The 25,282-nt window shown below is 41.7% G+C and overlaps 1 protein-coding gene and 1 long non-coding RNA gene across 2 annotated transcripts in view; one reads left to right on the plus strand and one right to left on the minus strand.

Annotated features, from left to right (window-relative positions):
- The window catches only part of LOC144328688 (uncharacterized), a 35,637-nt gene extending 22,380 nt beyond the window's left edge, over positions 1 to 13,257 (minus strand). The window contains exon 1 of the long non-coding RNA XR_013393886.1: positions 12,879 to 13,257. This is a non-coding gene — a long non-coding RNA (uncharacterized LOC144328688). The remainder of the gene's footprint in view (positions 1 to 12,878) is intronic.
- On the plus strand, positions 11,285 to 25,028 carry IL7 (interleukin 7). The gene is made up of 6 exons (XM_077932900.1): positions 11,285 to 12,681; positions 16,207 to 16,334; positions 20,170 to 20,241; positions 20,724 to 20,765; positions 21,793 to 21,912; positions 22,538 to 25,028. The coding sequence occupies exons 1-6, from the start codon at positions 12,672 to 12,674 to the stop codon at positions 22,688 to 22,690; spliced, it is 525 nt and encodes a 174-aa protein (XP_077789026.1). The 5' UTR covers positions 11,285 to 12,671; the 3' UTR covers positions 22,691 to 25,028.
- Positions 25,029 to 25,282: the final 254 nt, after the last annotated feature.

Below are 25,282 nucleotides of genomic sequence, written 5' to 3' on the forward strand. Positions count from 1 at the left end.
ATCCACTGCATTTTGCTTTCGACTGAACACTACATTATTTGTCTTGCTGTCTGCTATTTAACATAAGTTAAATGACTTACGTAAATATTTCTGTAACTTACATTTATTTCAATGGAAAGGAAATGCCAGAGCAATGTAAACAAAAGTAATTAATTCGATATCATTTGCAGACTTACAAAATACAGCAATGATGTGAACGAATACGGATTGTATTTGTTCAAATGATTTCTATTCCTCACCACAATTTCTACTGCAGCAATTTCTACTTCCTTTCCCATTTCTGTCTGAATTCGCTGACATCCCTAGTTCTGAGCTGCCTTTTAAAAAAGCCTACCTTAGACCCCAACAATATAAGTACTGACCAGGACCAAATCTCCCTTTTTCAGGCAATTCCTTGGTTGGTCAGTCATTTTCAGGTAATTCGAAAGTGTGCTGAGCAGGAAGAGCAAACAGTCTCTCCTGTGTTGTGTTTTGTTGAGGGGGTGTTTACTAAGACCTTCTGTGGGCACCATAGAAAATACTGCTGAACCCACTGCCTACATTGGCATCTCCTAATTAAAAATGTATTTTGACCATTTTCAGCTTTAGTTTGGAAATTTCTTAACTACTGTTAAATATGCTCTGTTCAGTACTTTGGATTCCACTTGGTCTACAACCCGGTCAAATAAAATTCCTTGCACTCTATATGGGCTTGATACCAGATAACTTGAGCTTGATTAGTTTGTGGCTCAGGCTATTTAGTCTGAGTGGTATTTAGTCCTCCATGCTACGAAATGGAGAATATGCATGGAATGTTGATCCAAAAAGAATGTGGTTGGAGCTCTCAAGGGTGGTAGGAAGACCACAAAAATCGTTTTCTTTTTAAAGAGCCACTTAGGTAAGAGCCAGGAAAGGATAGCCTCTTTCTGACGGTATTTATTTTACAATATTTGTGCACCATGTTCAACCTTAATTGTTATTGGAGCAATTCGCAATGATGAAATCAGATTTATAGGCAGATGGTCTCGCCTTCATAAAAAGAGAACCAGATCTCATGGGTGTCAGGAGTGTGTGCAGGAGCCAGTCCCTGTGACCAGTAGGGCTTCACAGGACTGGGGCTTTCCTAAGTTTGTTCTAAAGAGGCAAGGTGCGGCCGCACAGGTGAGGTCGAATGGTAACTCACAGCACCTAGTGGCAAGAGCTGGGAGGGATGCAAGGTCAGCATTTCCCTTTAGCTCTTTGTCACAGCAACACGCTTCCTGCCTTGCTGTGTTTGGCTTCTTGACTCCTGTTCCTGCTCCCACCCCGCTGTCTTGCCCCCTGTCCCGACGTCCTCAGCCGGGACTTCGACCACCCGTGAACCAGACTGCGACAATGGGATGTTGATTGTATCAATGACATAATGACTCCTGGCTCTACTACACATAAAGACTTTGATATTTTGTATCAAAATGATTAAGAGTACTTCTGCATGACAAACAGATCTAGAATTTAAGCACGGTCCCAAACACCCAGGTTCCTAATTCAAAGAGTGACACCTTTCCCTTGAATTTTCCTGGGAATGCTTCTACATCCTTTCCAGGAAAACTCTGGCCCAGAAACACAGCATATTTGGGAGCAGTAAAGCTACCACTTGAAGCAGATACAAGGCTCCTTTATTTTGCATAGCTGTCAAGTGTCCCTTATTTGAAGGGACAGTCCCTTATTCCAGTGCCATGTCCCGCTGCTGTCCCTTATTGATGGATGTCCCTTAAATGATGTCCCTTAAATTTCAAAGGAAGCAGCTCCTCTCCCTCCCGGCCAGGGAGGAGGGAGGCTCCAATTCTGTTGCTTGGCTGTGTTGCTCACCCAATAAGAAGTCTAAGAATGACAGGGGGTGGAGCTTGCATGCCTTGTGTGTGGCTAGTTAATGCAAGCTGAGGGGTTTTTTGAATGCTGGACGCCATTTTGTTGCACGTGCTGCTTCAAACTTTGCAGTGCAAAGCCAGGCCGGGGAGCCATCTTAAATTGAGGCTGCATAGGGCTTGTGGTGCATGTGATTCAGATTCTATTCAGTTGAACCTCTGGTTACAAAGTTGGTTGGACAGTGTTCTCGAAGCTACCCAGCATGAGTTTGACCAGACTGCAGGAGGACAGGAAGACTGGAGTGCCTGGAACAGGTGAGGCTGCAGGTCCCTTATTTTGGCTGCTGGTCCCTTATTTTCAAGGCTGCTGGTCCCTTATTTTCAAATCTGTAAGTTGACAGCTATGATTTTGGTTTAAAAATAAGAGAGACAGAATGAGAGAGCGAAAGAGAAAGAGAAACTGAGGGAGGGAAACCATTGGCCACCGTGTATTTAAGTTAGAACAAAAGAAATATTTAAATTCATACACTTTCAAAAGGTGAACACAAACTTCAGGGAATGTTTTATGAAATTCAGCTGGATTGAATGAATGCTTTTTGGCCCAGTACTAGTTGTGGTGGCATATTTTTTAAATAATTTACATTAGTGATAGGGAACAGCTCGTGTCAGTGCCAAATCTAGCCAATGGCATGTTCCTGTGTTCTGTACTTCTGCATACCTTGGGTTTCCCTGAGCCAGCAGATACCTCTCAGGTAGGCTACACACCCCTTAACTTCACAAAATAAGTGTCAATAATATCACACCTAACACCACAATTCTATAGGTCTGCTCTTTTCTATTCACATTTCAGAGGGGCTTACTCCTAAAATTATTAAGAGTACTTCTGCATGACAAACAGATCTAGAATTTAAGCACATAGTCCCAAACACCTAGGTTCCTAATTCAAAGAGTGACACCTTTCCCTTGAATTTTCCCAGTCTGGCAACTGAAATGAAGCCAATCAAATAATAACAAACACAATGAACAAATATTGTGTAGCGAAACACTAATATACCTAAAATATCAATAGTAGTTAAAATAATTATGGCTACAATTGAACCAAGAGTAGGTAATACTAATTAAGAGAAATACCTAAACACGAACTTTCCTTTGGCAATCAGCACGAGTATCTTGTGTAAGTTCTAACAAGTTTAAGTTCTAAGCACTGAAAACAAGATTCACAATTCAAAAACCTTATAATATTTTGGAATAATTGTGTTCAACCCTTCTAAAACAAAACAAGTATTTTTGCGGGGAAGGGGTGGGGAAATTACCGTGTGGTAATTTAAAACTTTACTCAGAAGGGCAGTGAGTGCAGAATTAATTCAATCAGCAAAACTCTCTGGTCTTTGCATGTGAAGAGAGCTTCCTGTTTTAACCAATCACATGTCATATTTTTACAATGAATTGCATCAAAAGGAAGAGAAATAAAGGAAAAAAAACATTTACTGTAACTGGATTTCATCATTGAGGAACTTCTTTAACTGTGAATTTTAGAATAATTGGTTAAGCAATATACAGACGATTGTTGCTCTGTCTGGTGCCACCATTATATGATTTGATACAATGGCTGCATTCTACTTTATCTATTGGAGTGGATTTTATTTACTGAATTTACACCCCATTTTTTTCTCCAGTACATGGGGTATTTTCTCCATACATTGAGTCGGCGCCTCCTCATTTAATCCCCACAACAAACCTGTGAAGTAGGTTAAGCTGAGAAGCAGTGATTGGCCCATGGGTTTCATGGCCAAGTGGACATTTGAACCTTGGTCTCTTAGGTCTAGTTTAATTTACTTGGGAGATGTTTACTATTGTATTTTGATTTGTGCTTGGTATCTGTAACCCACCACATGGCCCACAGCCCTCTGAGAGGCTAATGAATGAGAAACAGTATCGAATTCAATATCAAATACTAGAACCACCACCAACACCAATAAAAACACCAAAGGCTACATGTAGAACCAATAAACCTAGCTACATCCCTGCCCCATTTCCCCCTGTGAATGCTTGCTAGAACACAAATGTGAGAAGGGCATTAGCTTGCTGGACTGCCCCAGTTGCAAAATGATGGTATTACTGCATGGAAACCCCTAACAGACAATTTCCACATTTATTTTTGTTAGTGTTTAAGGGCCTGTCCCCCTATCCACAAGTGCTCAAGAAAGGCAACGGTTGGAGGCCTGGTGTCTGAGTTTGATTTTTTCTTCTTCTCTCCCTATCCGTTTCCCCTTGTATGTCATGTATAGGGGGGACAGAAAGAGAGAGAGAGAAAGAGAGAGAGAATGAATGAATGAATGAATGAATGCTGGCAGCAACTGTCTTATTTTCATTGATTCTAGATAAGCCACTGAGCGAACCTGAAGAGTAGGGTACAAATGCAATAGATAGAGTGCTGAACTTGCTGACACTATTACAGTGAAGGCACAACATGATCCATGCGCACATCTGCAGGGAAGTGCAACGTGTTTATGCACAGAGAACTATACTTTCAGAGTGTCCTTGCAATAGAAAAGCTTCCCCTCTCTCTGTATACATCCCACCCATCACAATGACAGGCATTTCAAAAGAAAAATATATAAAAGCTGTCTCTGTTTAATTACATGTTAGGATGACCAAGTAATCGAACCTTGGGCAGCGCTACTCCATGACTCTCATGGCTGTAGGTTTTGTAGGACAAAAAAAACCACACTGCAACGGACAAGATTGTTGAAAGAGAGACTAAAAGTGGCTTGAAGTGGGGGGAGAAGCAGCACCATACCTTCATAATGAGGTACCCCAAAAAGGCACTATAAAAATATTTTATTTGCAAAAGCACTGCATTATGCATATTGCATTATGCTTTGGGTATTCTGAAGGCATTATACTGTTCATCAGCGTCAGCTAGAAAACAACTATTAAAAATCAACATATTGTGCATTTTGCACTGTATGCAACATAATGTATAAATTTGGAACTGCATAGCACATTTTTATAAATGTAAAAGATGCCCAACAGAATTTCACTAGAAACAGATATCAAAGTTATTGAAAGCAAACATGTTCTAGATGTTGATTGCTGCAAAAGAGGCACTTCCAGATGGAGTGTATACCATGCAAATACTCCTGGTTTCTTTTCACATTTGTGTGGTTTATTTGTTGCCATGACATGTTTTTTATCCAGCACTTCTGCCTCTTCTCTTACCACAAAAGTCCTTTTTTTAAAAAAGATGGGTATTTTGTTTCACAAGAGTGCTATAGTACCTTTGCCTCTTGCAATGTACCTGCTTTATCCGCATTCTTACTGTACCAAGGACATATACCATATTTCTAACTGAGTGGGAGATACACACAAAAGTGTGACAATCTGGAAATGACCCAGGACAGTTCTCACAAGCAGGGGTGCCACTGACTTTTTGCATGAGTGCAAGGGAGTTTTCCACCCTCCTCTTCCATCCCTACACTCCCTCTACACTGGATGAAAAACCAGAACAGATGGGGAAGGGCAGGGAGAAGAAAGGAAAACATTCAACTTCAACTCCCCCATTCCAATGTACCCATCAACCCCGACCCCAATTCATTGCCATCCTCATCCCCCAATTCCCTAAACAGCTCGCCCCAATACACAGTTCCCCCTGTTGATGCTGCCACTGGTGATGGGATGGTGGCGATAAAAAGGAGAAAGTCTTTCACCCCTTCACCCCACCACCACCAGAAGGAAGCAGACGAAGGAGACTGACCCCCTGCCTGTCTTGCTCGTTCTGTTGGCCCCATCACCCACCCCATCTCCCAAATCAACAAGTAGCAGCGACAAGGGGAGAGGAGGCGTGCTCACAGAGCCCTCTCTGTGCAGATCCTATTGGCAGCCATACCAACTACAGTGTGATGGAATTTTTCCTTATAAAAAGTAACATACAGAGATAAGCATCCATAATTAAAATTCACAACAAATAGGGGTGGGGAAGCTCCAGCCTGCAAACCTTATCTGGGTCGGCACAGGCTCCAGTTTGGCCTACAAGGCCCACCTGCTCCATGTGATGTGATGGCAGGTGACAGGTGGAGATGCAGCTGCTAATATGCAGCTCTTGGGAGCCTCAGAGGGTCCTCCTGATGGTGTATTGGCAAGGGAAGGTTGTTGTCACTACCAGTCAATTGCTCCTTGAAGGGCCTTGCAAAGAGACCTGCTTAACACCTAGAAGTTGCTGATGATCAGCTCACTACAACAAAGCACTGAACAGGGCTCTTTCTAAGTCCTGCATTGTGCTTTGACGTCCCGAGCATCACAGAGACTTCAAAGCACCTTGCTGCATGACATCTTTGTTACATCAGGAGACTGACACATGAGTGCCCGCCCCCACCTGTCATATTAGGCAAATGAAGGATAGAGCTCTAGCCCACTGGTCGGATTCAGTTCCCCATTCCTACATTAAAACAACACAGAAATTAAAACAGAAGAGAGATCAAGGGAATGCCTGTGTAAACATGTTTTTGTCCTCCATTTCAACAGGTTGGTTGAACGTGTATGTATAAAGGAAGCAAAGCTCTGCTTTGCAGTTATAAAATGTATTAAAATATTTAGCTGTTTTTAGAATTCCACAAAACTTGAACATCTTCAATTTACTGTAAGAACTGCTTACGTATCAAAATATATCCAATACTTCCTTTCACTGGTGTCATTCGATGCCTTATTTCACCATGTATATGACAGCTGATTTAGCAACAGAATGTATACCAACCCCAACTGTTTTTTTGTTGGTTACTTTGACTACAATTCCGATGAAATCATATTTTTCCTCTGTTACTTTGACTACAAGTCCAATGAAATAATATTTAAGCACAAAACTAATTTGTAAAAATAATCTGGCAGGACCTTGCAGATTTTGAAAACTGGTCTTAACAAGAAAGAAGTGTTACCAGTCCACTGCCCATTAATTAGTTAACATTATCTGGTCATTTATTAATGATTAAAGCTAGGATTTTTTTTGCCCCTGATCCTGAATCAGGTCTAGTGTGTATGTGGCACTAAGCAAAATTTTTGGGATTATTATTTATAGTTTTCGTTTTTAAAAAGTCTCAATACATGCAAAATATTTTTCCTGCTATTTTACTCAAAAGCAAATATCCACCGTTTCACACCTGGACATGACAAACATTTGTTATGAATAAATAGCAGGAAAAATTATTTCAGTTGGCAAATAAGATTTCTTTTAAAAAAATAGAAAAATTCTTTAAATTTTTCAGTGTGGAAGTACCTGCTCTCTGAAATTCCAACTGCATTTATGTTTGGGATGGCACCTTTACTGTGTTGCATTACGTGCCTTCTAAAAACGTGTTTGTTCAGGCAAGATAATAATAATAATAATAATAATAATAATAATAATAATAATAATAATAATAATAATAATAATAATAATAATGGTGATGTTATTATTTATACCCTGTCCATCTAATAAGGTTGCCCCAGTCACCCTGGGCAGCTCCAACAGAAAATTAACAGCACAGTAAAATGTCAAACATTAAAAACTTCCCTAAACAGGGCTGCCTTCAGATGTCTTCTAAAAGTCAGATAGTAGTTTATTTCCTTGACATCTTTTGACACCTTGACAGCCTACCCAGACATGTAATTTTATTATGTACCCTTGCTTCAAAACTGCTGGTTTTACCTATGTTTTTGATCAATCATATATCTCCCCCCCCTAAAGTTTTATTTTATTATTGTGACTGTTAGGTGCCATTCAAAAATATTTTTTATTGACTCATGTTCTTAACTGGGAGGGTAAGTATGTGTCCTCTTTCTGTGTGCATTCTTTTAATTAGGGTGGGTGAGCTTTGCATGTGTTTTGGATGAGCCATAGAATTGTAGAGTTGCAAGGGACCCTGAGGATCACCTAGTCCAACCCCCAGCAATGCAGGAATATGCAGCTCATAAGATTGTAAGAAGAGCCTGCACGTGGTTGCAAACAGGATGTGAGTACAAGAGCACTCATTGAATTTCCATGAGCTCTAGCATTAGGAGGGAGAAAAACTCTTCTCTATCTCATATAAGCTAAACAAGCTATAGCTTGGGGCCCCACTCTCTTGGGGGCCCCCAAAAAAAATTTAAAGGGGAAAAAACTGGATGTACATTTCCAAAATATAAGTTCAAATATTACTTTGATAAAATACATATTTTATTATGTGCAAATGGCTTTAAATACCTATTAGGTCCATAAATTACAACACAGCATATATTCAACACAAAAAACAGCGACAATTTGTTGTTGACAAAGGACAGCTGGGCATATAAAGGTCCCTATTACGTTCAGTAGCTGAGGGCCTCATCAAACCTAAATCCGACCCTGCTTCTTATCTAAACTAAAAAGTCCCAAACGATGCAACCTTGATCATTTTGGCTTCCCGTTTCTGAACCTTGATACCACTTGAGGTCTTGTTTCACTGCTCTTTTTATGTTTTATTTTCACATACTTTTTTTTTTTAGTTATTTCCATTTTTTTGTTTTTGTTTTTACACTTCAGTGTGAGATGACAAATAAATATAACAAACAGCAGTAATATTTTAATAAATATTTCATATTGTTTTACGTAAACTACTCAGAGGCTTTTGATGATTACGTGGTTTATTATCTGTTGTTAAATAAACCACAAAATCTACACTAATTTTCCCTTAAACATTAACTGACTGTGGTATAGGCAGCATCTAGGCTGCTTCATCTTTCATGAATGGAGTAGCTGTAGGTTGCTGTAGCAAAGTTGTTGTCCTTACTGTATGTGTGTGTGAAGGGAGATCTATTCATAAATTTCAAGCCCTCTGCCCCTGCTTTAAAATGAGGAACCATGACTCTCGAAAATGAATGAATGAAATGAATGAAAAGGAGGAACAACATGAAATGAGACACAAAATGGTGTATGAGAATTCTCTAAAGAAAAGAAAAAATAACTTCTATGGATATTTATTAAAAAGAGGGCCCATGAAGTTTTTAGGCTGCTATCCTATACAATCCAGAGGTACTTACTTTTGAGTAGACATAAATTAGGTTATCCTAATTAGAAAAAAAGTAGGAAGGCAGAGTGTTTATGGATGGGCCTGTACTTTACATAACTAGTGGTGAATGCTGAGAAAGAAAGTGTATTTTCCTACAATCAGGCTTCTGAAGCTGTTTCGTTTTACTGCGATTTGTGAGGCACCAGTTGTCTCCCACAGCCATACAGACCCAGAAGACAAGACATGCATGGTGAAAATAAGGGGCATTAATTATTATAAAGGACGTTTAAAGGTTCCAATTTAGGCTCAGATCTGGAATGTCCCCCTGAATTCATGTTTGCTATTCATGTTTGCAGACAGAATAAGCACTCCTTCCCTAAACTGTGATATATATAGTATTGCTTTCCGGGGCGGGGCAAGAGGGAATGACACACAACATAATATGTCAATATGGAGACAGCACCAGCTTTATACATGTATTTTATCAGAGTTAGAGATTGTTCAAGACACCACAATCAATTATATCAGCCTTATTTGGTCCTCTTTCCAGCTACACTTAACTGCAAAAGAGATGACGATAGAAGCATTTACCAGTAAAACACAGAGCATTGGCTTTTATAAGAAACACCACCAAAAGATTGTGATTGGAACATGACTTCCTGTTTTGGAAAAGAACCCCCTTATGCCATTGTTGTGCATATAATCTGCTGGCCACTGATTTTAGACTCCCCCCCCCCAAAAAAAAATCAGTCCTGCCCCACCCCCAAGCCTGGTGCTTTATATTTCCAGGGATTTTTCCACCTTGTTTCATATGTTCAATAATAAAAATGAATGGATGCCGATAGTATTTTGGGCAAGTGCACCAGTTGCAAAGTGGTAATGCTTTTCAAGTGATTATCCCTGGCATGTAAACGAGAAAAACATGTATAGTATATATCTCACGTCAAATGCTTGTGGCATATTGGGACAAAAAAATAGCACGAGGTACAATTTAGAAAAGCCTTTGTTTACTAAATAAAAGTAAAATAAGCATGCTCAGTTAGATCACTCTCCAGAGCACCAGAAATTTTTCCATCCTACCATCTGCATTGGTATATCTGATGAATTGAAGCTGCACTTATGTAAACTTGCCTTTCTCACACTCCCTGCTCACCCTCCTCAACGGCTGAAATGCTGTTTCATCTAGGGCCAACGGCCAAACTCGGGCATGCCATAATTTAATATGATATGAAGTATTTCAAAACACTTTCCTCTCATTGCACAATTTTTGCTTTCTTTAAGTTCAACTAAAACTTTTTTTGTTAAGCAATTTATGTTCGCAGGGAATAATCTTTCAGCAAAAGAGCATATCAGTAGTGAGGAGAACAACTCACTTCAGGAAGTAAATGGCCAATTCAGAATGTAAAAGGGGAAAGTATTGCAGTATACTCTACTTACTGAGTACTGTTATGCTGGCCCTTAGAAAGAGAACACTGCAGAAAAAAATTTGTTCTGCTATTTTTGGCAGCGTGTATCCAGATTTCTCAGGGTTCGGCTATAATTGCTAACCTCTGAAATTTCATCTCTTATTAAAAAGCTGGCTATTATATTAGCATGTTTTTTTTTTGTATTTTCAAGCCCCAAACACGACTTTTTCTGTCTCCCTTCCCTCATCCTCCCTATGTATCAGTGGTGGCTAACCATTTTCGGTTCACCTTTGCCCAGTCCTCCGGGGACCACATGCCACAGGTGGGTGTGACCATAGTGGGTATGGCCATTTTTAATTGCGTGCATTCATGCACGTACACATATATACAGGGCACAACTAGGGATGGGAGGATATGTTAATTTCAGTTCCCTCCTGTTTTCATTATTCCAAGTAAGTTCTCCACATTTTGCAGCTTAAAAAAAAAATCATCACAAATTTTTGTGAAACTCTGTCCTAAATAACACATTTTTAAAGGTAGTTTTGATGATCATACCCATTCATATTTACAGCTCACCAATAGGCTGCCTGATATATGCAAATTTTCTTTCAAGTATTGTACTCCTCAAGATAATGTTCTGGCAGAACCAAACGTCACTAGGTTACCTGCCTGCACTTTGGCACAAACCTTTAAAGCCAACAGATTAGCTGTTATCTGCAGCGTGGCACAGAATAGGAAGGGACCAAGGTGCACCATGCCCAGGTTTGTCATTGCTGGGCTCCTGCCAGCTCCCACACCCCTGCAGAGGGGGCAATCTCAAGTCCACCAACCCTTGGTCACTCACTGCCTGTTCACCTTCCACTCTCAGGTCATGCACACGGTGCGAAGCATGAGGGGTAAGAGCAAACTGGGCTCAGACGGAGAGTGCAAGTGAGAATTGGCGAGAAACTCAGTTCAGACTGCATGGGAAGGTGAATTTACCTAATCTGCACTGCCCCAAATAACAAGGCAGCCTAGGCACTGGGCATCCTTTGCACATGTAATTAGGGTAAACTCTGCATTAAAATGCATAGAAATGTGAAGACAACATGCAAAATGCATTACATTGGGGGACTATAAAATGTGCGTAACAAGGGAATATGCTGTAAAATGCTGGCTTATTTTCACGACGACTGTTCTTCTATTAATTGCAAACTGAGGTGCACAGGTGCCAAGTCTCTGGGGCCCTGGGTGCCCGAGTACCCACATTCCCCATGATGGGGCCAGGCACCCACAAATTTCAGTGCCAGGGCCATGCACGCTGCATGGCACCCATGGTTGCAGAGCCAAGTTGGAAATGGGGAGAACCGAATTTAAGACTGGAAAAAATGGGAAAGCAGGGAAACAGATTATCCAGTTACCAGAAGGCAGTGGGAAAGAAGTGACTCCAGGGATCTTGCGCAAGGTCACCCTCACCCCACTCTTTGACCACGCCAGAGTACAACTCCATAAGCCGAGGAACCTTCCCTAGGCGGGGAGGCCAGCCCTTTCTTTCCCCTCCCACCAGCCTCTGCGCTGTTGGAAGCTTCTTGGTCTCAGGGAAAGAGCGAGGAGTTCGCCAAACCTCCAACCAAAAGAGAGCAGCGCTCTCTTTCTTTGCGCTTTCCATCTCTGGCAAATGAGAACCCGAGTTCCACGCTCCGGCCCTCCCAGCCCCCTCGGAGAAAACCCCACCCAACCTGACACTCGCTGGCATCTCCATGAATGGCTCCTTCCAGCCGCCAAGCCCCAAGTTTCTTGGCTGCCTCCGCCGCAAACGCTCCCATGGCGTTGCTGGGAGTGGAGACCCGCTTGATCCCACCTCCTCTGCCATTCAGCCGGCACCGTGCAAAAACCCACCCGCAGCGCCGTCCACGCCTCTCGCCGAGGAACCTCGGAGGAGCGCTCAAGAGCTCCGTCACTGCGCGCCAGCGGACCGAGCCTGAAGGGAAAGCGCTGGGCAAGCCGGAGCGGCGGGACGGAGCAGCGCGGCAAGCCCTACACTCGCGTGCGCCTTGCGCCGGCTCCACACCGCGGCGCCGGGCTACAGGCGGGTGGGACGCGCCCGGGCTCCTCGCCGTGCGCTCCTCGCTGACTGACTGGAGCCCTCCGCGGCTAGTGGCTACGTCGGAAAGCGAAACTTAATTGGACCCAGTCGGAAGCCTCGCGGGTTCGGCTGCCTGCCGTCCCCAGAAAACGAAGGCTGAGGCAAAACAAACCAAGAGACGCTGCCAGTTGTGTTTGTTGGAACGTTTTATTTCAACCTTCGCAGAAAGCTTCGCGCAGCCAGCCGGCCATATTCAGCCTCGGCTCGCGTCCCCGGCCCCCCCCCCCGGCACTCGAGGTCTCGCCTCAAGGCGGCAGCGCGATGGGCACGAGCCTGGCCCCACCACCATCATGAGCGGCAAACTCCCTCCGCGCGGACCATGTTCCATGGTAAGGAGACGGCGGCGAGGCTCTGCGCGCGCATAGCCCGCTTCGGCCTTGCGTCACGGGCGCACGCGCCCTGCTCGCCGACTCTTTCGCTTCGGCGCCGCGTAGACCCTCCGCGGAAGACGGGAGAGGGAAGCGGAGACCCCGAGTCGCCCCCGCGGCCCCTTCTGCTCCGCAGCGTCTGTCTCCCGACAACCCACCTTTGCGCTTTCCCTCAGTACGCGCTCTCCTGCTGCTGCCGTTCTGCTTCTGCTGCGCCTCCTCGGCGACTCTCGAGCCTTTGCGCGCCGCGTGAGAGGCTTCCGCGCTTTTATCCCCTCGGCCCGCGGAGGGAATTTCCCCGCGTTTCCAGAGCGAAACTGGAAGCGCCTTATTCCCAGCAGCGCTGGGCAGAGACACCCGAAATCTCCCGGAGACAAAAGGCAGGGGAGTGGTGGAGGACATTTGTTTGCGAGGCGAGGCACGTTGGGGCGAGCGCGTCCTCGGAGCCAAGTGTCACCCCGCCCTCGAAGGGTGCCATTAACCCCGTTCCCAAGTCTTCGGAAGCCAGGCGTCTCCACACGCCGCGCGGAGCCCAGAAAATCCCGAGGGCTTCATTCCAGCTGGCAAGGCGCGGGGCTTCGCTTCTTCCTGCAGGTGCTGCCCGCCGCTGGCATGGCAGCATTCGCGCCTTCTTTTCCCGTAAAACTTCCCCGGGACGACCCAAAAAGTAAAGCACCAGCCAAAAGCCATTAAAAAAGAAAAGATAGCGTTGCAAAAGATGGTAACCCCTTAGTTGACTTTCTCTCAAACAAGGAAGTAATAAAAAATACATAAGGTTAAGAATTGCAGTGCCCATAAGAATTGCAATGCCCATAAGGGTATCAAAATGAGATTCTTCTGCCTCTACAGAAGGGTTTGTGGGATCCTTTCCAAAAATTATCTTGGCTGGCCAGAGCCGAACATGAAGATTTTCCTCCAACAGGTACTTTTGCAAGTGCCCTTTGCCACAGTTCAAATATACACAGCACCATCTCTCTGTGGCAGGTGTCTGGGGGATAAACTTATGAGGACTCTTATACTGCAAACAGTATGGGATAGTTCCATGTACTTATTCCAGGTTGTCATTAGTTCCTTAATACGCACGGGCCATGATTTAAACTAAGGGTGGCATTAAAAACCCACCCCATTTTTAGACACCCCCATTCCAGTGGCTTTGGGTCAGTCACAGGCTACCAGCTGCAGTAGTTTTTAGCGGAATCCCAATCCCTAGCAAGAAAAACTCAGAGGGTTATACTAGCTCTTGAATCCAGGCTGGTGCTCTTTTAAAAATACCACTTTTAGGCTTTTCACCAGTTCTGTATCCTCTTTGCTGCAGGATGTTTCACTTTCAATGGGTAAAGAGGAATGAGACAGACAGATAAGGTTGCCAGGCAGCACTGTTTGCTGCTAATTCCCAGAACTGTGCAGACTATGCCCACTAGCATGGAAAAGCTGCCAAGTGAGGACTGTAAAACAGTATTGCGGAAGTTTATGTAGACTGTGTTCCAACTCACCTTGATCAGCGAAGGAATACCTGTACTGTATAGCTCTCCCCACTTTTTTACTTGCAAGCTTGTTCATGTGCTTGTTTCTTTCTGCTGCCATTTCTTCCTGTTGGCTGGGAAAACCATGCTGTACAGCAGGATGCTGTGTCTTCTTGGCTTGCCCTAATCTCCACTCTTCCTACCTCCACCCTTGGCTGTGTAGCAGTGATAATGTTCAGAAATAACAGAATAGTTTCCCTGCTTGTTGTTTCCATTGCGTACCTATAGTGCCTGGTTTTGGCCATATGTTTAGAAATGCAGGTGGGTGGTGCATGAGTCATTTGTTTTTAAAAATAATTTTTTGAAATATTTTAAACCACCCTTCATTTTCATGGATACCAGGGCAAGCTACAATAGGCATGAATAAAGTTGATCGTGCCAAAAAAAACAATATGCGATAACCCTGGTGGCTGTTGGCATTGGAAGGGCAGAAGAAAGCAGAAAACCAACAGTAGATGGAGCCAGAGCTGATGACAGACAGAGCCAGCTAAATTATAGTTTTCCATTTTTCTCTCTCCATTGAGATAGAAATTCAACATAGGGTTAAGCATATTGCTCCATCAACACAAGCATTTCTTGCTTGCCTGAAGGAACAATCTGCCCTCTCATCCTCCTGCGAGGTGCACACAACGGGAGGACAGGAGGGGAGCCTCATTTAGCAGAAGTCCTTGTGTGGGCTTCCATTCGTGGGACTTCTACTACAGTAGTTGAAACTGCTACACTGAGACTAAGGAGAAGGCAGCTGCCATCCAGTGCCATCCCCTGGGCTGGTTGTAAGTGTGAAGTTAAGCAAGTGGGGGCTGGCTGAGGGTAGTCTCAGCTTGATGGGGGCACTGTACCATTTGCCCCAATGGACCTCTGCTGCAGTAAGACAATAAAATTACCTAAAACTTAATTACCAAACACTTAGAAGTGTCTTAAAAAGCCAGAAATATTTCTATTAAGCATATTGCCAAAAGAAATAGGGAAATTGAAAAGAACATTGTTCATGTACGGGATAACGGCGGCCAGAATTTTAGTAGTAAGAAATTGGAAAAATACAACAATACCTAACACGGCAGATTGGCAAATCCTGGTGGTAGAATATCTGCAGCTAGCAAAGGTGACAGGAAGGATAAGAGGCCAAACAAAACAAATAGTCTATAAGGATTGGAAAATTTTTAAAGAATACTTTAAAAACTATAGTATAAAAGGAAACCTCTTGGCAGAATTAGACTGACCCTTGTATAGATATAAGTTCGTAGGGAGGTAAAAAGAAACTATATAAGAAATATGTAACTGTGTGGTATAAGGTAACCAATAGATAAAGTACAGTGAGAAGTCATTTTTAATTTTTCTCTTTACAAGTTTTATAATTGGTTTCATTATTGGGAGTATAAATGATGTTAGTCATATTAATTTTGTTTTTTATATTGTTGTTTGTTTGCTTTTTTATTGTTTGCCTGCCTGCTTGCTTGTATGTTTGTTTTCTCTTCATAAATGTATTTATTTTAAAACAATAAAGATATATTCACAAAGGAAAAAAAGAAAAGAAAAAAAAGTGTCTTCAAACCAAGTAGAGCAGGCTAAACAATAAGCCAACTTTAAAATGCCCATAGGAAATATGGTTTGTGAATATCCCCTTTAATAGAATTTGATAAAAGGAATTCCACCCTCATGATTTAGTGCCATTGGCCTAGTATTTTGGAATGATCTGCTCACATAGATTCAGGTGGCACCTTCTTCTGAAAACTATTCCACCAGGCCTGTGTAGCCAGTTAAGTATATATCTTTCCAGTGATTAATTGATAATCTGTTTTCAACATTTTAATATGGTTTTTATTATCTGAATAATGTTATCAAGCAGTAATCTGTTACATATCTCCAACCCATCACTATTTAATATTAAGTCATATTACCATAGTCAGCTGAGCATATAACTTCCTTGGTACAAGCTGTAATTCAATGTCATTTTGTAATCTAGCTTTTTTAAGGTATATCTTTGGGATTCTGCCACTGTTCCTAGCTTTGGTACCAGTTGGTTCATCTGCTTCCATGAATGCTTTCCTGAAAAAATATGAAATGTTTCTATCTTTCAACATTCGCGTGCTGGTAGGTAACATTTAATATACATATACATACATATATAGAGAGAGAGAGAGGGAGGGGAAAAAATGTATTTATCTGAGCAATTTTAACACCCTGAATGTTAAAACATTCCCAATGGAGATGTTAGTAATCCCGTTGTCTTGAAATATAGAAATGAGGTGTACTATGTGGGAATCTATGAATATATGGTATCGTTTGTGTAATAAATTACACCTGCATACTGCCCTTCAATCAGAGAGTTCCCAGGACGGGAATATAACAATAAAACCATTAAAAAAGACAACAGATTTAGTAAGGCCAGTGGTTAAAACAACAGATAACAACAAACTTGAATTGGTTTGAACAGACAAAGTTAACGGTGCCATGGCTTTGCAAATGGCCAGTGCTGGGCAAACATTGAATTGTTGAATCCCCCCCCAGTCTACTCACACGAGCCATCATACTTCTCTCTCCTCCATAGGAATGTATGGCAATTATATTATGAAACAAATCCTGGTGTAGTTCCATGCAAAACTGAAATGTTCTCTTTGAAAGAACTATGACAGGTGGATTGGTGACAGAAAATCAGACCCGAGGCAATGGTGGCATTAGAAAAGAAAGCAGAACTAGTCCTTGGTACACACTTGGAGAAATAGGAGATGCTAGGATTCAAGCCTGCCTCTTTCAACTGATAATAACATAATAACAAATGCATATAATGCTGCAATTGCTGATTTGCATTAGCATCGCTTTGTTTGGAAGAGATGTGCTTCCACTTGCATCTTCATGCCTTGTGGTTGTTTCCCTCTACTATCTCAGCTGCTGAGTCAACAGTAATTTGTCATTGGGTTGTTGCCAGTGTTTAATACCAAGAAAACAAGCTATGCTTCTGATTACAGTGTTTGTTTGTTTGGCATCCAACATGCAGGTAGCTGAGTTCACATTGAATGTGTTGAAGTGATTTCAGAACTGCTGTAATTCATGGATTGGATCCAAACTAAGTGAGTTGAACTTCATCTCCGTTTAAGTCACTGTTGTTAAGCCATGACTAATTTGCACCATTGAAATCAATAGGATCTTAGTTCAACTCACTTACAGTGCAGTCCTAACCATATCTACTAAGAAGTAAGTCCCACAGTTCAATGCAGCTTACTCCCAGGTAGGTAAGTAGGGTTAAGACTGCAGCCTATGTCTGGATCCAATCTATTACATCGTTACCTAATTTGTTACCAAAATTCCATAATACGTTGCTAGGAAGCAGCTATAGTTTTCCTCCCAGAAGCTAATCCTTTCTCTATTCTTGTTCTAGGGAAATGGGTTTTTCCTTGCTTATTTGCAAGTCACTTTCCCATCATTCTGGTGCATCGGTTGCCAGGCATCTCTGTGCCAAAATGTAGGAAATAGAGCAAACATTTTAACTGCCAAGGGATGAATAATTAGCAAACTTTCACAATGGAAAAGATTGCAGTACTGAGACACCAAAACTGGATCTTCTTAAATACTTGTGAGCCAAATTTTGTTATGTACTTGCTACAGGCTGCCTTGTGGTCATTTTCCATTTAGATGGAGAGGTTGCCTTTTTAGAGCAGCATGACAGGAAGGTGATTGATTGACACCCAGCCAGATGGGCGGGGTCAAAATAATAAAATTTATTTTTATTTTTACAGAAATTTAGGATATGGTTTGCTTTAGCAGGATAAATTGACTTAGTAAACTGTTCATTGAGTGTTTGCATGTACTCAGTAAAAGGGATGTTTTGTTCATTCCTGGTCTCCTCTTTGTAGTGTGCTGTGATTGGGATGATGGGATTAATCTTGAAAAGGATTGTGGTATAGAGGTGATTAAAGTAAATGACTTCAGCTGTAGGATAAGGGGTTCAAAAAGAGATTGGGAAGAGCTTCCCAATAACCTCTCCAGACTAAGCAAATGGGGAATAAGATGGCAAATGCAATTCGATGTAAACAAGTGTAAAGTAAAGGTAAAGGACCCTGACCGTTAAGTCCAGTCGTGGACAACTCTGGGGTTGCGGCACTCATCTCACTTTACTGGCTGAGGGAGCCGGTGTTTGTCCGCAGACAGCTTCCAGGTCATGTGGCCAGCATGACTAAGCTGCTTCTGGCGAACCAGGGCAGCACACAGAAACGCCATTTACCTTCCCACCGGAGCGGTACCTATTTATCTACTTGCACTTTGACGTGCTTTCAAACTGCTAGGTTGGCAGGAGCAGGGACCGAACAACAGGAGCTCACCCTGATGCGGGGATTTGAACCGCCGACTTTCTGATCGGCAAGCCACCTTCTGATCGGTTTAGACCACAGCGCCACAGGTGTAAATGTAGGTGTAAAAAAGCCCCTTCATATCACATAATAATACTCATGGAGCCTGAACTGACCAGGCAGTGACTGACCAGGAAAGAAACCTTGGAATCATAGTGAATAATTCAATGAAGATGTTGACCCAGGGTGTGGCAGCTGTCAAAAAGGTTAATTCCACGCTAGGAATCATTAGGAAAGGAACTGAAAATCGTAATGCCGTTATCTAAATTTATGGTACAACCACAAATGGAATACTGTATGTTGTTCCAGTTTGCCGGTTTGTTGTAAAGTTGGAATATGTTCAGAAAAGGGCAACCAAAATTACTGGGGGGGTTGGGTGGGTGGATCAACTCCCTGGTGCGGAAAGGTTACAGCATTTGGGACTTTTTGACTACAGAGAAGGCAAGTAAGAGAGAAGTTTATAAAACCATGCACGGCATGGGAAAAGTGGACAGAGAGCAGTTTTTCCTCCTTCTCCCAACACTAGACCTCGTGTACATCTAATAAAGCAGAATGCTGGAAGATACAGCACATATTTAAGCTGTTGAACTCATTCTCATAGGAGGTAGTGATGACCACAAATTTGGATGGCTTTAAAAGAGGATTACACAAATGAACTGAGTAGCTAGTAGCTATGGTGGCTATTCCCTGCCACCACAGCTGGTGTCTGCTTCTGAATAGCAGCTACTGGAATCCACAGGAGTGGAACAGTGTGAATGTGCTGAGGTCAGGATGCTGGACCAGATAAGCTGTTGGCCTGATCCAGCAGGATCATGTTAAGTTCTCTTGTAGAGTTGGCCAAGAGTGGATGCCACCCCAGAGCCAAAAAAGGCTAGCTACCCCTTTTCTAACAAAGTATCCAGTTGAATTCCCCTGTGCCATAGTTTTTCTAGCTTAAAATGCTTATTTATGGATCTAGGGAAAGGGAAAGTCTAGCCCTCTGATTTCTGAGTAAACATGCTTACAGTCCATCTATTAAAACAGTGAGGAAATTCCGTAGGAATAGCAACACTGAAGCAGTTGACGACATACAGTGCTTCCAGGATGTCATCTCATATGGTTGGCAATAAATCATAATAAAATCCTGCATTAGGACATTTGTGGTGTTCATGTACAGACCTAGATACTTGGGGTGGGGGGAATGCTGAAATAACAAAAAGCTTTTTAAAATGTGAAATGAAGCTAAAGTATGCAGGCAAGCATGTATTTTCCTCTTCAACAATTTCTTTTATGTCTTCCTTTTAAAAAACAAACAAACATATTAATCTATTCTTGAGGTTTGGACATAAAATGCTGTTGTATCCAACTGACTTCATACTGTCGACATGTAGCAAGCAAGGCAGATCAGTTACTCCAGGCTGATGAACCAAATGGAGGGAAAACAGACCACTGCATATGAATGCTTGCAGAAACGTTTCTCATGCTTTCACAATGGATCTCAGGGACATGGTCAAATCATTGAGTGCATTGAGCTTATTACACTGGAAAAAAGAGATGCAGAAGCATCTAAATTTAAACGTTGTTACTTGCGTTCTAATTTATAGGAAAACCAGATTGGACAAAATGATGGATGTAACCGGTCTAACACCAATAGAGTTTTCTGCAACACAATGGAGGTAATGTTGCTTAAAAACAACAACACATTGTAGTTTCTGTAGAGCAAGCACAATAGGAAAGGATTTCACAATTATGAGACATTGTTGACTTTTGGGGGGGGGGACATCTCCCCCTCCCCCCCCAAAAAAGTCTTCGGGCTTTTTTTGGATTGAAATCTGCCCAGACGCCATTTTGATAGTCTGATTCCTGGATGTGTTGGTGGAACTGGCAAGAGAGGACCTTATGCTGATCTTCACACCTGGGAAGGTGTGTAGGGAAGTGGTGTGGGATGGTGCCAAAGGGAATCCTGACAGCGCCCAACAAAATGATAGTTGTAAATGAATACTTGTAGAAACATTTCTCACAGAGTTTCAGAACTGACCACAGTAATGTGCACAAGCCATTGACTGGTTATACAACAGTGGGTTTATTTACACTGGAAAGAGAAATGCGGAAACATCTGAATTAACATGCTTGTTCCTTGTGTTCTAATTTGTTGTAGGTGAATACAACTGGACTAGAAGTGTTCTGCAATTCAGCTTTGGTAATGTTGATTTTTCTGGAGTTAGTATATACTGTATCCTTAGTTTCTGTGGAGCAAATACAAGCAAGGAAAGACACTATAACTTACTTACTTACTTTCTTCCTTCCCTTTTCCCTGCCTGTGACCTGCTCAGGGTATCAGCAGGATGAGTGTGTTGTCCTTCCAGACTTTCTTATACTTGGCCTGAAGCTGATGTGCTTTAAGTATAGCATGGACAAGCATGACCAAGGCATGACCAGCCTGGTCAAATGGCTTGAGCTTTTATAAAGGCATGATAAAGCATTTTTACAACTCACGGGGGCATTTTGACTTTTATCTTCTATTTGCATTTTATATTGTTTCACAGGCAGCACTTACTAGGGTTTGGAAGGAAGGAAGCATCCCTGGAAATTTATGGCATCTTGTAATATTTGAATTTATTCATAAATATAGGGTGGTATTCAAGTGTAAGCCCTGTTTAGACTAGACCCCTTTAAAGTAATAAACACAGCTAGCTTAGGGTCATTCATTCCAATGAGTCTACTTTGCGTAAAACTTAGTTGATTACAACCCTATATATACTCTCCGTCTGTCATAAAGTATCAGAGCTGCGTATGATATATATATATGTATATACTAAAATAGAAAAACCATTAAGAACAGAACTAATATTGGCACTTAAATTAGCCCAAGCCATTGTGAAAAGTGGTACACGGATAGTGCCCGCTGGCCTTAGAGCTGCACAGGATTACCCAATATAAAAGAAACAGTCCTATGGAAAGTTTAACTTTTTTTAATGTTAGAGCAGTTATTGGAGGCACCAGCATTAAATGGAGAAGACCTAGCAAAGTGTCGGTGTCACTTGAAAGTAGTGTAAAGGAGAGACTGGGAATTAAACTCCACACTGAAGTAAAAGTGGGGTGTAGGGATCAACATATTGAATATTTTATTCAATTTTGAGAGCCAAGAGCCTGAAGGATCAGTATGTAAGAAATTTTATCAAGCCTAATAACACTCCAACTCATTAACATTTTTTATTTGTTTACAGAAGAGAGACATTCGTGACGTGGCATGCCATCTTCAAAAAATGACCAAGAGATGTAACTTCACCGAAAGTGTAGAGAAGAACATGAATGAGGTTTCCGGTATGACATTGGTAATGCTCAAGGTATGCTTTGTTTTTGCAGCTTGTTTCCTTTCAGCTACTTTTACTTGCCCCTCACATCTGTGCACCCCTCTTTATTTCTGGAAGATTTGACACTGAATTTGCTGATTCAATAACATATCCACCATTTTCCTAGTGTTATTACCTGCATAGTACTTAACTGCTTTTCCCCCTAGCTGATTTATTGAAACACCTCGTACAGGGGTCAGCAAACTTTTTCAGCAGGGGACCGGTCCACTGTCCCTCAGACCTTGTGGGGGGCCAGACTATAATTTCTTTTTGGGGGGGGGGATGAATGAATTCCTATGCCCCACAAATAACCCAGAGATGCATTTTAAATAAAAGCACACATTCTACTCATGTAAAAACACGCTAATTCCCAGAATGTCCGCGGCCGGATTTAGAAGGCGATTGAACCGGATCTGGCCCCCAGGCCTTAGTTTGCCTACCCATGACCTTGTACAACTTTTTTTGTTTTGTAGTGGCTTAAAATCTAGCTAGTATATTCTTAAGCCTACCAATTTAAAAATGTTTTGTGTACAGACTTGATATATTGTCACTCAAAAAGATGATCTATGTACACTTCAACAGCCATCTTTTCTTCTTTTCTTTTGTAAAAAAAAAATAGGACTGTAACAACAACACTGGTATAAAACGACAAAGAGGAAACCCATGTCCAAATGTAAGATATATCAAAAGGCTCTGTCGTGAATGTTTGATAAAGGATATAACTTTTCAGTTTAAGTTATGTTGGGATCAACTGATGTCACATTGGACTTAAGTGGAATAGGATGAAGCATTTTAAAGCTTGTTACAATTAAGTGAAGCTTTATGAACTACACAATGCTCTGGTTTTTCAGAGCACACCGGTTTTCTACAAAAATACTTTTAAGCACTGCAACTATCTCCTCTTTGCTTATGCAAATCTTCTGCACCAAGTCCCTGAGAAGACTGCAGTTCTTTCGTTCTTGGGAAGAGGGGGCACAGAGGCAAAAGTTGGAAGTTTGTAGTCAAAGCACTCTGTGTCTCAAGGAAACTTTCAACACCAGTGGAAGCAGAGAACTGACCAGTGGGGTGGAGAACTGCAATCTGTACTTCATCAGTCATTAAAACCTGTACCTGCCCTTTAAAATATATTATTTAAACCGACAACTGTTTTAAACATACAACTGAAACAAGGAAGCACTTTAAAAAATACAAAGGAACTTAGAAAATTATGTGTTTGTAATACATTGTGGTGTTGTTGTTGTTTTTTTAAAAAGTCATTACGAGGGATTTCTTAAGTTACTAATACTGTACTTCATGGATTTCAAAACCACTTTAGGACCAAAGGCAAGCTTGGAAGGAAAAAAGGATGAATGAAGAGTACAGTTTTTTGCTTTGGGGATTTGTAGTAAGGAGGAGTGTAGGTAGCTTCTAGGAGCTAAACTGTGAATATGAGGAAAGTACTGCTGCTTTGTTTTGTGGAAGTTAGAAAGGTACTTGCAGGAATACTCAGGAATTGCTCAAATTTGGGATTGACTTCTTGGGTGCCAGCCATTTAATGCAACAAACTGCCATTTAACTTAAAATATTTAGATTTTAAAAAATAAAATAATACTGGCATTTTACAGCTAGAATGTTTTAATTTAACAAATGCTTTTTATATTTGTCTTGTATAAAATTGCAGAGTTCTGAACTATTTTTAGTATTAAAAGTATCTATATTGCTGTCTCCTATATTGTATCTATATTGCTGTCTAATGATATTTGTAGTGCATTCTAGCATTAACTAGGGAGAAAACAGTCTTGAAGCAGAAAACAGAAAGCTTGGAAGCGGAAAGTTGTTAACTCTTCTTTAAAGAACAACAACCTTAAAGCCAAAAAATGTAACCATGATCTCAATTCTCAGGGATTAAGCTAAATAAATTTGGAATGCAAACAAAACACTACTATAACATGTGTAGTTAATAGCTATAAATGCAGTGCTATTTTTCAAGAAAAAGAGGTGCCAGAACTCACCATGAATGCCTCCCTCATCCTCTTAGAATGACAATAGTGCCCACCTGAGAGATGCTGGAACTGAATTTCAGTGAGCTCTAGCTGGAAAAAAAGCCCTGTATACATGTCTTAGTACATAACATCCTGCTTCTAGGAAGATGTTGGGTACACGTCTTCTTCCTTTAGTCAAGTTGAGCCCAAGGGTAGACCACCTTTGGTGGCCTCCCTATATCCCTCCCTCTGCGATGGCCAGCAGTTGTTCACCTGCCTGACTCTCTGCTGGCTCTTCCGTTTATCATCATGGCAGAGTTAGTTTCTTGGTTGCCCAGTCAGCCTCCTTCCGTGCCCCATGATGTACCTTTGCGCTGCTTCAATGAGAAACGGAAAATCCATCAGAAAGGCAGCCAGGTGTCCCAACCTATGTCACTAGATTGTCTTACTCCTGTAGCTGGGTTGTCTGACTTTCTGCAGCAATCCTACAGAACGCATGCACCTAGAAAGAGAGCCAACGGTACTCTAGCTATCATGCTGTGGTTGGCTAATGTCTTCCCAATGGCTCTTTTGTTCCTCTTCACAGCACTGAGGAGGAAAAGTTGAGGGTTGCATGCAGTCCATAGGTTGCCACCTGTGTTTTAGCCTACCTGTGCATCAGACCTGAATTCTCCTGTTTCATGCTTCCAGTTATTCTTATTTCCCACCTGGTCAAGCCAGTAAGGCACACTGGCACAGCTCTCCATTGTAACATTGTACAAGCACTGAAATATGGGAGTAGACTTCTGTGGATTTTATTATTTTTCAAGAGAGTGCATGGAGGTATTTTGAGCACAAGTTTGACATGGAAAGTGTTATCAGCAGTTTCTTAAACACAGCAAATATACATAGTAGAGGAGTATTAACTCACCTGTATTCTTTCCAGTGCATTTCCAGGTGCAATGAAAATGGGGTTTTAGACCTGAGTAGAGGACTGCCATATAAGCATTTCCAAAATCTAAGGTTGGGTTCAGAGTCATTTTCTGGATTCCCCCAATTTCCGATACTAAGCTTGCATGGCCCACTTTTAGTGGGGACCCCCCCCCCACTTACTAAATATGTACATGTTGACTATACAAAAAAAAAAATCTTCAAGGTTTTTAATGGCAATCAGTGGTGGCTGCTTGGTTTGTTCTTAATTTTAACTGATTTTTTACTGCTTTCCTCATTCATGCTGCTGCTTTAAATTGTGTGTATTTCTTTCATATTGAGTTGGATGGATTTTTGATGTAAACAATTTTGTATATTTAATAAAACATAAATATTTTAAATAAAAATAAACAAAATATTGGGGGTTTGACTTGCATATAAGCTTAAGCTGCAGGGACCCAGTTAATAGCACACTATATACTTTAACAATTTCT

This window comes from Podarcis muralis, chromosome 8 (assembly GCF_964188315.1).
Source record: "Podarcis muralis chromosome 8, rPodMur119.hap1.1, whole genome shotgun sequence".
Taxonomy (NCBI): domain Eukaryota; kingdom Metazoa; phylum Chordata; class Lepidosauria; order Squamata; family Lacertidae; genus Podarcis; species Podarcis muralis.

Excerpts from the sequence above, each read along its gene's own strand:
- IL7 (XM_077932900.1), top strand. Across the intron at positions 20,242-20,723 it reads TTTTCTGCAACACAATGGAG|GTGAATACAACTGGACTAGA; the intron begins GTAATGTTGCTT and ends AATTTGTTGTAG. Across the intron at positions 20,766-21,792 it reads TGTTCTGCAATTCAGCTTTG|AAGAGAGACATTCGTGACGT; the intron begins GTAATGTTGATT and ends ATTTGTTTACAG.